Source organism: Diorhabda sublineata, chromosome 3, assembly GCF_026230105.1.
Source record: "Diorhabda sublineata isolate icDioSubl1.1 chromosome 3, icDioSubl1.1, whole genome shotgun sequence".
In the NCBI taxonomy this organism is placed as follows: Eukaryota; Metazoa; Arthropoda; class Insecta; order Coleoptera; family Chrysomelidae; genus Diorhabda; species Diorhabda sublineata.
The window spans coordinates 39,210,502-39,224,611 of record NC_079476.1 but is presented as its reverse complement, the minus strand read 5'-3'; the positions used below and the strand labels follow the sequence as shown (position 1 = coordinate 39,224,611).

General features: G+C 34.3%; 1 protein-coding gene across 1 annotated transcript in view; it reads left to right on the top strand.

Annotated features, from left to right (window-relative positions):
- Positions 1 to 14,110, top strand: part of LOC130441003 (uncharacterized) — a 44,118-nt gene that overhangs the window by 23,564 nt on the left and 6,444 nt on the right. Inside the window, exons 2-5 of the mRNA XM_056774437.1 lie at positions 3,813 to 4,058; positions 7,991 to 8,241; positions 8,952 to 9,099; positions 13,324 to 13,460. Of these exons, the coding sequence (XP_056630415.1) occupies positions 3,813 to 4,058; positions 7,991 to 8,241; positions 8,952 to 9,099; positions 13,324 to 13,460 (782 nt within the window). The remainder of the gene's footprint in view (positions 1 to 3,812; positions 4,059 to 7,990; positions 8,242 to 8,951; positions 9,100 to 13,323; positions 13,461 to 14,110) is intronic.

Below are 14,110 nucleotides of genomic sequence, written 5' to 3'. Positions count from 1 at the left end.
TTTTCACTTTTTTCACATAACCTCGAAATTTAGAAAAAAAATTAAAAAAACTGAGATTTTCGCTTTTAATTTTTGTCTTTTAGGAACAATTTTTTTTACAAAATTTGATGAAAACTTATCTTCTTATGCTCCAAATAAAATTTAATTGTAATTAGAAGGTCTACAACTTTTGTATTTTCACATAACCTCGAAATTTAGGTAAAAAATTCAAAAAACAGATTTTCGCTTTTAATTTTTGTCTTTTAGGAACAATTTTTTTTACAAAATTTGATGAAAACTTATCTTCTTATGTACAAAATAAAATTTAATTGTAATTAGAAGGTCTACAACTTTTGTATTTTCACTTTTTCCACATAACCTCAAAATTTAGGAAAAAAATTCAAAAAACAGATTTTCGCTTGTAATTTTTGTCTTTTAGGAACAATTTTTTTTACAAAATTTGATGAAAACTTATCTTCTTATGCTCCAAATAAAATTTAATTGTAATTAGAAGGTCTACAACTTTTGTATTTTCACATAACCTCGAAATTTAGGTAAAAAATTCAAAAAACAGATTTTCGCTTGTAATTTTTGACTTTTAGGAACAATTTTTTTTACAAAATTTGATGAAAACTTATCTTCTTATGTCCAAAATAAAATTTAATTGTAATTAGAAGGTCTACAACTTTTGTATTTTCACATAACCTCGAAATTTAGGTAAAAAATTCAAAAACAGATTTTCGCTTGTAATTTTTGTCTTTTAGGAACAATTTTTTTTACAAAATTTGATGAAAACTTATCTTCTTATGCTCCAAATAAAATTTAATTGTAATTAGAAGGTCTACAACTTTTGTATTTTCACATAACCTCGAAATTTAGGTAAAAAATTCAAAAAACAGATTTTCGCTTGTAATTTTTGTCTTTTAGGAACAATTTTTTTTACAAAATTTGATGAAAACTTATCTTCTTATGTCCAAAATAAAATTTAATTGTAATTAGAAGGTCTACAACTTTTGTATTTTCACATAACCTCGAAATTTAGGTAAAAAATTCAAAAAACAGATTTTCGCTTGTAATTTTTGTCTTTTAGGAACAATTTTTTTTACAAAATTTGATGAAAACTTATCTTCTTATGTCCAAAATAAAATTTAATTGTTATTAGAAGGTCTACAACTTTTGTATTTTCACTTTTTTCACATAACCTCAAAATTTAGGAAAAAATTTCAAAAAACTGAGATTTTCGCTTTTAATTTTTGTCTTTTAGGAACAATTTTTTTTACAAAATTTGATGAAAACTTATCTTCTTATGTCCAAAATAAAATTTAATTGTAATTAGAAGGTCTACAACTTTTGTATTTTCATTTTTTTCACATAACCTCGAAGTTTAGAAAAAAAATTTAAAAAACTGAGATTTTCGCTTTTAATTTTTGTCTTTTAGGAACAATTTTTTTACACAACTTGATGGAAACTTATCTTCTTATGTCCCAAATAAAATTTAATTCATTTGGATTGAAAAATTTATTTTTTCACGTTATTTTGACATAATATAGTAAAAGCACCCTAATTTTCGAACGAAAATTCTCCCGTAAAATATCAGCTTTTTTTAAAAAGTCGTTAAGATTTTTATTCGTTGAAATCTCTACTTTTTGTTGGTTACCATCACCGTAGTAAACTTCCTCAGTAAAGGCAAAAGAAAAGAAAAAAATTCGCATCCGAAAATTTCATTATGTAAAATTTTTGGATGGAAATTTTGACGGTAGAATTTTCGTTCGAAATTTAGGGTTCCTTTTCGATATCTTGTCCAAATAACTAAAAAAAAATTTCAAATCAAACAAAGCACAGTGTATATGATTTATAAGAAGGTAACTTTTCACAAAATTTAGTGAGAAAAAAATGTTTCTTGTAAAAGATGAAAATTACAAACGAAAAAATTAGTTTTTTGAATTTCTCATGTTAATTTTGAGGTTATGTGAAAAAAGTGTAAAAACAAAAGTTGTAGATCTTCTAATTATCTACAACTTTGCTACACGACTTTTTTCCATAGGAATTGTAGTTTTACCGGAAATCGAGATTAACTATTTGTTACCTTTAAAAACTCACCCCCTTTTCCCTCCCCGAACTTAGATCGCTCGTAAATTACTTTTCCTTCCATTTTTATCATAATCTTCTTCTTTTCCAATGGGTTTCATCCTAGTATTATTTTTTTTGGTTTCAAAAATTATTGACCCCGGTCTACGTAAGTTGTTACTTTTAATTCGGAAACGAATGTTATTTTTTTGTATTGTTTCTATACTCATATTTAAGCAAAATTTAACAAAGATTAAAATACTTCTTCTAATTGAAATTGATTTGTAATTTATTGCGGTTAAATTCGTCTTATTCGGACCAATGAAATATATACCAAGGTCGTGGTTTTATTCTCTGTAATTTGGTTTTTCAAAAAGATTTATCGCTCGTTAGTGTTTTAAACTGAATTTACATTCCGCGACACTGTTTTAATTACAAAAGTGGATTTAGGTTAATGCGAGCAGGCAGTATGGCCTGTTAAAAAAATATTGAAACATTTAGGGTTGCAATTTGAAGTTGAAATATTGAAGACGGTATCCAGTTTACTTTCGCTAACATTCGCTACATAGTCCAGTCATTTTTCACGTAGGAAAATCGTTTAAACATTTAAAATCGGGGGTCAAAAGTAAAAAAAATCGATTTTTTGCACAATTTTGCCAATAACTCGTTTCTTATGGATTTTACGCTATTTGTATTTATTATCAATATTGTAGAGCATTAAATTTTCTACAACTTTTGTTTCAAAAATTTTTTCATACGGTGAATCGTTTCTGAGATAGAGGGCGGTTTGAAATCAAATAGTAAGTAGTCCCAATCAAAATAATAATAATTTGGATGAAGTTGCTGAAGCATTTGAAGAAGAAAACTGTCCAGTTCAGCGGGAAGACGACGACCATGAAGAAGAAGAAGATTGATTTTTATTATTTTTTATTTATTTAAGATTAATTACTTTAAAAATAAGATTTGAATTATATGATTAAAATTTTTTTCTCTACGATTTTGAAACTACACGTGCTATTAAGTGAATTTATACTTTATTGGAAATGAATAATTAAGCAAAAAATATTTAAATATAACGTAATTATTGATAAAAAAAGAACATTATTTATAAATATATATTTAGAAATAATTTATAAACTTTATGAGATTATTTTGATCGGGAGTACCAGTTGATTTCAAACGGGTTTCTAATCGCCCTATATCTCAGAAACGATTCACCCCATGGAAAAATTTTGCAAATAAAAGTTGTAGAGAATTTAATGCTCTATAATATTGATACTAAACACTATCAGCGTAAAAACCACAGGGAACGAGTTATTTGCAAAAATGTGCGATTTTTTTGATTTTGGCCCCCGATTTTTAAAGTTGTGAGTTTTGATAGGAGTTTTTTAATGTCAAATGAACAAGTTTAAACGACTTTATAGCTGGGTGTCTCGATTTTCCGAAATTCTTTCCTAAATCTACCTAAAATGACTGGACTAACACATTATTATTCAATGTGATGTCTTTGTATTCTATAATTCACTTTTTGGCGTTAATTTTGCCCTAGTTTTAGCAACTTTTTACACTTCCCAAGTGCAATAGTTCGATCCAAATGTGGGTGTGGGCAAAACAAGTAAGGGCGCAGTACCAGACTAACAAAATCGGGATGTAACCATCAACATTTGTTATGTTTCTCCCACAAATCGATCTCAATGCTACTACAATCCCACAAAGTTATTCCGTCAATGAATTAATTATATTCATTATAACAATTTTCGTTTCAGGAGATGAAGGACAGATATACGAAGTCGACCGAAATGGTGGGTTGGTGCTGCAACAGCAGTGGGTGACGTTGACTGCGAGTATGTGGCCGGAGCCTACAACCGCCTCAACGAGGGGCTGGAAGATCTCTTCCGAGCGTTTACCTTTGTTGGCCGCCGTATTTTGTGGTGCTGCGCTAATAGTTTGTTTAATCTGCGCTTTCTTTCTTTATCGTTGTTGCGTCATGCCACGTAGGGATAAGCATTATTGTAAGTAATAATCATCTGAGTCCAAATAATGTTAAAATTCACATCGAGCTGCTAGTTTTTTCCGTCGAGGGCTACTAAATAGTCGAATGGGTCTAAATGTGGATAAAAACATGATTTTTATATCTTCCTTCCACAACATGAGGTCGCTTTTCAATACCAAAACGGGATTATTCCGTATTTACAGCTGATTCATCAATCCCACTGCCTTTAAAAGCTTCAGAATGTGGGATCTTCGTCTTCTATTCTATACTCTTCCAGGTGTAATGCTCTGGACTTCCCGTGGTTTCTCACAATTCCAGACAATGTAGATAGAGGTTTGCATATTTCCTGCTAACACCAGCGTCTTCAAGTCCATCGAGGCGGCAGCTGTCTAATTCCGCATTTTTACCATCTTTATTTAGTCTTTCTCACTTTGAGGGAATCTGGATCGAGATTTTGTCCTCTACATATAACAGAATCTGCAAGTAGCACTCTCTGCTACACTCGGCGTCTTCAAGTATCCATTAAGGCGGAAAGGCCCCGGCAAAACATCTGCCAGTATTCGTAGATTGTTCATCCATATGTTGATACATGCCACAGATCTTTCCTGGTTATAGTTTCTCAGGAATCATTGAGTATACTTCCATATTTACATTCTGCGTGACTATAACTAACCGCTGCCTCTTTGACACCGGTTTCCGTAGCCCTTCGCTACTGTCACGTGACCAATTACACTTTCCGTTTTAAAATTGAATAGCAGACATCTTTTAGATAGTTTGGGTATTTGACAGCCTTTCCGAATCATTCTAATCATTCGTTTAAATCAATTTTTCGGTAAGTTGTTGCATCACGTTTATCATTTACTAGGTTAATTTCCGTCCGAGCGCAGTCAATCTTCTCGGGAAATTGAACCAATACAATCCTATAAATATGTGTTATGAAGTGTTGCGAACGGAAATGACAGTTTTCTCTCGCACTAATTTTAGCAAATGTTACATTCGTTAACGAGAAATTTCGATAGGGTGATTAATAATAACACACCACTCAATAAGTCGGGTGACTAACTAAGAAAAACATTTTTTTTTTGCTAAGAATCGATTTTGTTCGTCAATGTAATCTCCTTCAGGTGCAGAACAATCAATCCAACGCTTCTGTAACTTCTCAATGCCGTGTTTGTAGAACTATTTGTCTTCTTCTTCAAAGTAGGCTTCAGTTTCAGTAATTACTTCTTAATTTGAGCTAAATTTCTCATCAAGGAACAGTTTTTTGATATCAGTAAACACTGGGGACTAGATCTGGACTGTATGGTGGATGAGGAAACAATTCAAAATGTAATTCATTTAATTTAACCATCGTTGCCTCCGACTTGTGAATCTCGGTGTATTATCTCGGTGAAACAGTGATTTTTTATTGATTTTAGCATTCAAATGATCCAAAAACTCTACGTAGTATTGTCTCTCGGACGTGGTTCATCGTGAATTGGCGTCTACTTTTGTCAGATATTGTCCAATAACATCTATTGAAGCTTATTCAGATGAATTGGCGTCTACTTTTATCAAATATTGTCCAATAACATCTATTGAAGCTTATTCAGATGAATTGGCGTCTACTTTTATCAGATATTGTCCAATAACATCTATTGAAGCTTATTCAGGTGAATTGGCGTCTACTTTTGTCAGATATTGTCGAATAACATCTATTAAAGCTTATTCAGATGAATTGGCGTCTACTTTTATCAGATATTGTCCAATAACATCTATTGAAACTTATTCAGGTGAATTGGCGTCTACTTTTATCAGATATTGTCCAATAACATCTATTGAAACTTATTCAGATGAATTGGCGTCTACTTTTATCAGATATTGTCCAAAAACATCTATTGAAACTTATTCAGGTGAATTGGCGTCTACTTTTATCAGATATTGCCCAATAACATCTATTGAAACTTATTCAGGTGAATTGGCGTCTACTTTTATCAGATATTGTCCAAAAACATCTATTGAAGCTTATTCAGATGAATTGGCGTCTACTTTTATCAGATATTGTCCAATAACATCTATTGAAACTTATTCAGGTGAATTGGCGTCTACTTTTATCAGATATTGCCCAATAACATCTATTGAAACTTATTCAGGTGAATTGGCGTCTACTTTTATCAGATATTGTCCAAAAACATCTATTGAAGCTTATTCAGATGAATTGGCGTCTACTTTTATCAGATATTGTCCAATAACATCTATTGAAGCTTATTCAGGTGAATTGGCGTCTACTTTTGTCAGATATTGTCGAATAACATCTATTAAAGCTTATTCAGATGAATTGGCGTCTACTTTTATCAGATATTGTCCAATAACATCTATTGAAACTTATTCAGGTGAATTGGCGTCTACTTTTATCAGATATTGTCCAATAACATCTATTGAAACTTATTCAGGTGAATTGGCGTCTACTTTTATCAGATATTGTCCAATAACATCTATTGAAACTTATTCAGGTGAATTGGCGTCTACTTTTATCAGATATTGTCCAATAACATCTATTGAAGCTTATTCAGATGAATTGGCGTCTACTTTTATCAGATATTGTCCAATAACATCTATTGAAGCTTATTCAGATGAATTGGCGTCTACTTTTATCAGATATTGTCCAATAACATCTATTGAAACTTATTCAGGTGAATTGGCGTCTACTTTTATCAGATATTGTCCAATAACATCTATTGAAGCTTATTCAGATGAATTGGCGTCTACTTTTATCAGATATTGTCCAATAACATCTATTGAAACTTATTCAGGTGAATTGGCGTCTACTTTTATCAGATATTGTCCAATAACATCTATTGAAGCTTATTCAGATGAATTGGCGTCTACTTTTATCAGATATTGTCTAATAACATCTATTGAAGCTTATTCAGATGAATTGGCGTCTACTTTTGTCAGATATTGTCCAATAACATCTATTGAAGCTTATTCAGATGAATTGGCGTCTACTTTTGTCAGATATTGTCCAATAACATCTATTGAAGCTTATTCAGATGAATTGGCGTCTACTTTTGTCAGATATTGTCCAATAACATCTATTGAAGCTTATTCAGATGAATTGGCGTCTACTTTTATCAGATATTGTCCAATAACATCTATTGAAGCTTATTCAGATGAATTGGCGTCTACTTTTATCAGATATTGTCCAATAACATCTATTGAAGCTTATTCAGATGAATTGGCGTCTACTTTTGTCAGATATTGTCGAATAACAACTAATGAAGCTTATTGAACCTTCGAAAATCTCTACATTAATGAATGATCCCAAAATATTGAAGTCATAACCTTCCCAGCTGACTGTTGTGCCTTTGGACGCTTCGGACGTGATTCACCGACTGCAGTCCACTCAGATGATGATCGTTTTAATTCCGAAGTGAAGTGATGGATCTATGTTTTCATCTATTGTCACATATCTGTTTCATTACGTGTAAAAATGTCCAAACACTACTCTGAATCATCATCACGTTGTTGTTTTTGATCATGTTCGTGACTAATTATAAACACATCGCCTTTTGATATCTTTTCGGCCTCAGTTATCTCACGCAATTTGATTAACGATTAGATTTGTGGACTTTTCTGATGTTTTCTGGAGTAATCACCTCAATTGGACGACCAGAACGTTCACCACGTTTAAATTCTGCAAACCAATAGCTCTTTTCGATAAAGCGGACACTTTTGAAGCCTTTCCTGAGCTTGTACAATATTTTTTTTTTCATCAAGAAGCAAAATAACAAAAGTACCTTCAGTTAAATGACTGTCACTTCTTTCTGACTAATCGAAATGTCACGAAATTTTAGATATAGTATTTTGAAAGTTATACGGATTTGACAATGGCAGCGCCATCTGTGTGTGAGTCACCCGACTTATTGAGTTATGGTACTTAGTACTTAGAGATAAAATTACTTTCAATAGGTATTAGGAAAACAGACGGAACTCCTACAGGTACTCAAGTACCATCAGTAGTTTCCCCGGCCTACCCAAACCAATCTGCTGTTTTCGCTGAACAAAAAGGATGCTCTTGGGGTTATAGCAATAAACTTGTTGCACCTACCCAGCCCAGTCCTTGGTACATACCGAGAGTAATAGGCGGACCTCAATGCACGCAGTGTCCTGGAGTTTGTCCAGTACCCAGGAGCTCTAGTAATCCCGGTAATTCAACGAACGTAAGTATTAAAATGACCAAATAATTATGTATCTGGAATAAAAGGGCCCGTTTGTATATTTTGAGAGGCCGCGCAACTAATTCACCATAAAGAAGAGATGTTTCAGATTGTTTTTCAACTTTCCGATCCATTCTAGTTGTATTTTGGTTGTATCATCTCCAATACATTAGACCGTTGTCACGAACTCGTCCACTAATATATATATAGACCGTGAAGCCGGGCTTGTTTTAATATGTTAATAGAATCTAAAGTTTGACGGATGCTCTGGATACTTTTTGTATTTCTTGGTATGTCTTTTTGGCTACACGCTTGGTGTAATTTGGGCGTCATAAAATTGTATTTTGTGGTGCGGATGAAAAAGCTCGGCTCGGGTTCTAATGCATATTTCAGCGTTATAAGGGCTCACAGAGGATAAGAATTGATTGAAACGATTTTTGGGGAACCTCCCTATTTCAGTTCCAGGTTCTACAATTTTTTTGTTGAGTAAATGACACCCGTTGAATGCTGATCGTTTTCTTCTGATCGACCGATCCTATTGACTGTGCGTCCTGTTAAAAAATCATTAAACTTTCACCCTATTCGCCTGATTTGGTTATATGTGGTTTCTGGTTGTACCTGATCCTAAAGAAATATTTACGAAGAGGACGTTTCACGACAAAGGATGGAATTTTTTGAAAGCATTCTAAACTCGGTGCACGTATTTTTTTCAGGCGGCTTCAAGTAGTTCCACGAGTAGAAAACAACGACCACTAAGTCAACCGATACCATCAACGGTGAATGGTGAAATTGTACCAAAAGCTCCATTACCAGAAATATCAGAATTTTCACCGAGCAGCCCTCAATATGCTTCTAGCAGTAGTGAGTCTTTTATATTCTTCAAAGTTATATACTACAATTTGAAAAACCCTCGTATAAAAACATTTTTAAACGTACTTATTATTATTTTTTCTAATTAGATGTAATATTTTATCAAAAACGTTGTAAAAACGACGAAATGATTTTCATCTGGAACGAATGTTTTTCATTGCAACATGAACCCCGTCGAAGAGAGAAAACTTAAACACGTTTCATGAGTTTAATACTCGAGTGCTCATAACTCCAAATATTAAATTACATTAGCGTCACTTTCACGCTACAATCTCTTGTTTTAAGATAATAATACCACGAAGAAAATTGTGGAGGAGACTCTTAGATCTAATATTAGACGGGGACGCAAAATTAAACAACTAACATTACTAAAAACTACTATCTAACCTTAAAATTATTGAAGGCTACATTAAATTTAGACAGGGTTCCCAACTTAGTGGTTTTCCCCCAATTTTAGGGGAAAAAATGTTTTTAGGCATTTTTATAACTTCGAATATTTTTTTTATTACAAATTAAGCAAAATAAAGATGCAATAGTTTAGGTACTGGGAAATTATTTAACGTTAATAACTATGATTTCAAAAAAATCAGATATGAAGAAAATGACGTTGCTCAATGAAATTATTTATCGATTGTTCGACATTTATTATTCGTTCAATGATATTTTTAATGTTTTATTTATTTAAAAACATTTAATTATTTATTTTATAAACAATTAAATTGTTTTAATCGTAATCGCTAGTATTATGAAGTTGTTGAATGAGGCTTTAGGGAAATGAATTTTTTGAGACTTGGGAACACTGAATTGATAGTAAAGAGCATAAAACAAAGGTTTGATGCCTTAAGCCAGTACTACCCGATGCATCCAAGGCTTGCGCTACCCTTTAACGTGCGACTGAACATTGGATGAAGGCCAGAACGTTAAGCCAGTACTACCCGATGCATCCAAGGCTTGCGCTACCCTTTAACGTGCGGATGAACATTGGATGAAGGCCAGAACGTTAAGCCAGTACTGCCCGATGCATCCAAGGCTTGCGCCACCCTTTAACGTGCGACGGAACATTGGATGAAGGCTAGAACCTTAAGCCATTACTACCCGATGCATCCAAGGCTTGCGCTACCCTTTAACGTGCGGATGAACATTGGATGAAGGCCAGAACGTTAAGCCAGTACTGCCCGATGCATCCAAGGCTTGCGCTACCCTTTAACGTGCGACTGAACATTGGATGAAGGCTAGAACCTTAAGCCATTACTACCCGATGCATCCAAGGCTTGCGCTACCCTTTAACGTGCGACTGAACATTGGATGAAGGCCAGAACGTTAAGCCAGTACTGCCCGATGCATCCAAGGCTAGCGCCATCCTTTAACGTGCGACTGAACATTGGATGAAGGCTAGAACCTTAAGCCATTACTACCCGATGCATCCAAGGCTTGCGCTACCCTTTAACGTGCGACTGAACATTGGATGAAGGCCAGAACGTTAAGCCAGTACTGCCCGATGCATCCAAGGCTAGCGCCATCCTTTAACGTGCGACTGAGCATTGGATGAAGGCCAGAACCTTAATCCAGTACTACCCGATGCATCCAAGGCTTGCGCTACCCTTTAACGTGCGACTGAACATTGGATGAAGGCCAGAACGTTAAGCCAGTACTGCCCGATGCATCCAAGGCTAGCGCCATCCTTTAACGTGCGACTGAGCATTGGATGAAGGCCAGAACCTTAATCCAGTACTACCCGATGCATCCAAGGCTTGCGCTACCCTTTAACGTGCGACTGAACATTGGATGAAGGCCAGAACGTTAAGCCAGTACTGCCCGATGCATCCAAGGCTAGCGCCATCCTTTAACGTGCGACTGAGCATTGGATGAAGGCCAGAACCTTAAGCCATTACTACCCGATGCATCCAAGGCTTGCGCTACCCTTTAACGTGCGACTGAACATTGGATGAAGGTTAGAACGTTAAGCCGGTACTACCCGATGCATCCAAGGCTTGCGCTACCCTTTAACGTGCGACTGAACATTGGATGAAGGTTAGAACGTTAAGCCGGTACTACCATATGCGTCCAACGTTGGCTGAACAGTGGACAATAAGCTGGAACCTCATCTAAATGTACCTAACGAAATGAAAACATTGCAAAAAGTGATGAACAGCATACAACAGATTTTTTTATACAAAACACGTAGCATTCACACTCAGGACACCAAGAAGTGTTTATAGTGTTGGTTCGAATGTGGTTCCAATGTTGAATACTCTTTTGATGCGGGTAAAACGATTTTCCATGGTCAACGTTTGATGCAAAACATTCGTCGAATGGTATGCGTCTAATCATAACAGCGTTCAACATTGGATGTCTTGGACGCATGTGTGGCACCGGCTTAAGTATCACAACAATTCAAATTAAAAAAATTGGTTATTTCTGTAGAAGATAAATTTGTATTAGTCGCAATAGAGCAGATTTTTTTTGTTAAATACAAAGGAGAGTGGTGAAAAAAACCTTTATTTGAATATTTGAAAAATATTGACGAAGAAAGTGATTTTGAAAATGGGCTGTGTTCAAAATTGTGTCGATTAAATATATTTAACTGTCTTGGTCGTCTCAATATTGCTTTTCCTCGAAAATTTCTTCTAGATTGTGATGTAGTTTTCCTGAATTATCTAAGTTTTCATTGTTGAAGAGGTGAGAGACATTCTTTAAGGGTTGATTACTTAAAATTTACTCGGAACTGTGAATATTTTGAAATTTATAGGGAATGTTCCATTCTATACAATTTAATGGGATGGGTGGCTGGTAAATAACGACACTGATGGTATAAAAGATTCCGATATGTACCAAACTTCATTGTTCGACATTTACCCGACATTTTCATCCGTTTTTGGCGCGGAAGAGCGACCCGAACGTGAATCATCTTCAACATCTTTCTGGCCATCTTGAAAACACTTGGACGCGACAAAAATCATTACCATACATTTGATTTAATAAATTAAAACTTTCAGTTGCAAGCAACGGCTATTCTGGTTTGTCTACAGCTACGGTATTTAACAGCCACACCTCGTATACTAGCTAAAAATGTTTGGATATGTGGAGCTTTGAAATTTGCCAGAAATTCTTCCTAAATTCTTTTCGTGTTGTATACATACAGTGTAAATAATAAATATGTCTTACTGGTGAACTTCTTGTTTTAATACGAAAATGGTTGGCTGGTAAATTAGTTTCCTGTAACCATTCTATGTATTATTTACAATAAGGTAAAGGAAAATATCCATTCCTTGGAGAATCGACACAGCGAAGTTTGTTTGAAGTAGAATATTTGTCGTTTCAAAAGTTTTAATCCCTCGTAAGATAATTGGGTGGAAGTTGATGTATTTAGACGTCACTTAAAAAATTCGTAATCACTTTGAATATTCTGAAATTAATTAGAAATCAATATGAGCTTAATAATCAGTCGAATAAAAATTAAATCGTATATACGAGGCATGGCTATTGAGTAACTAACACTGATAGAAAAAGTACGCATGCGCTAAAGTTACCAGCTGTTTAGTTCGACGCCTACTTTTTCGAACGCGATGTCAACAATGTCTGTAGACAAACCAGTGTAGCCGTGGGGCTATTTTTTGTTTTGCCGGAAAAATATGGCAACGGATTGTTGTGAAATTACATATGAAATTTAGAAAAACTTCAACAGAAAGTTATAATTTATCGAAACGACTGAACAGCAATGAGAATTTGGCGCGTTCACGTGTTTTCAAGATGACCGAGAAGATATTGAAGATGATTCAAGTTCGGGTCGCCTTTCCACGTCAAAAACTGAATGAAATGTCGGAAAAGTTCGTAATATTGTTCAATCTGACTGACGGATAAGTATTCTAGCGATTGCTGAATCTATAACAACATCCCAGTGTTAGATCACCCATCTTATTCGCCGGATCTTGCACCGTGCGATTTCTACCTCATTCCTATTGTCAAATCCGCATTAAAAGGAACAAGATTTGAGTATGTTGAAGCTGTGCGTGTCCTGAAGGATATTCCTGAACTGTTTCGAACGATGGAAAATTCGTAGGAGCGAGTAGGGGCATGATATAAAATATTTTACATCACCAGTCTCGTTATTTAACCATTTCACTTGATTTTAGTACGACGTAGTTAAAAAACTAACTCCATTTTTTGAAAATGTCTTTATATAGACATTAAATCACGATTTAATGATTTCTGTAGTTTTAGATGAAGTTAGTACCAAAGATGATAAACTCACCGGAGAACCTACTTTGAAAACTAGAAGTTTACCAGCTTGGGTAAGGTCTAAACCGAGACCTCTATCCACAGAAGATGACATCAATGATTTATACGCTAAGGTAAGAAGCCTAAATGCACACCATATACTTTCTTTAAATTCATATCACGAGTGAAACTTTGAGGTTAGGAAACTTTCCCGGCTGATGAAATCGTCTTTGCCTTTTTCGGAGCAGGTTCACATTTTGCAATCCCCTGATTTAACTGTTCGTTCCAGTAGTATAGTGATGGATCCAGGTGTCATCTAGAGTCATGAATCGACTCAAAAAACCTCCTTTCTTTTAAGGTTAGAACATGTTTGAGGAATTATAAAGATGGAAGAAGAACTTTGAACTATTGGTGTCAACATTTTAACAGTTTTTATTAACTGATATCTTAAGGGATGGTACTAAAGAACTACTGGTACTGATTCAATTTGTTCTTTGTTTTATACTGCTTATGGGTCATGAATTTCTTTTTCTTTTGAATAATCGACGTCTTGAGATATGGTACATTTGAACTACTGTTATCATTATTTCCATTTGCTCCTTGTGTTTGTTTGAAATCATGCAGTTTATGAGATACAAAATTTATTTTTGGATAATCGATGTCTTAAAAGATGGTACATCTGATCTACTTGTATTTCTTTTATAATTTGATGATTATTTTTGCGGTTCATTGGATACAACATTTTCTTTTGAATAATCGACGTCTTGAGATATGGTACATTTGA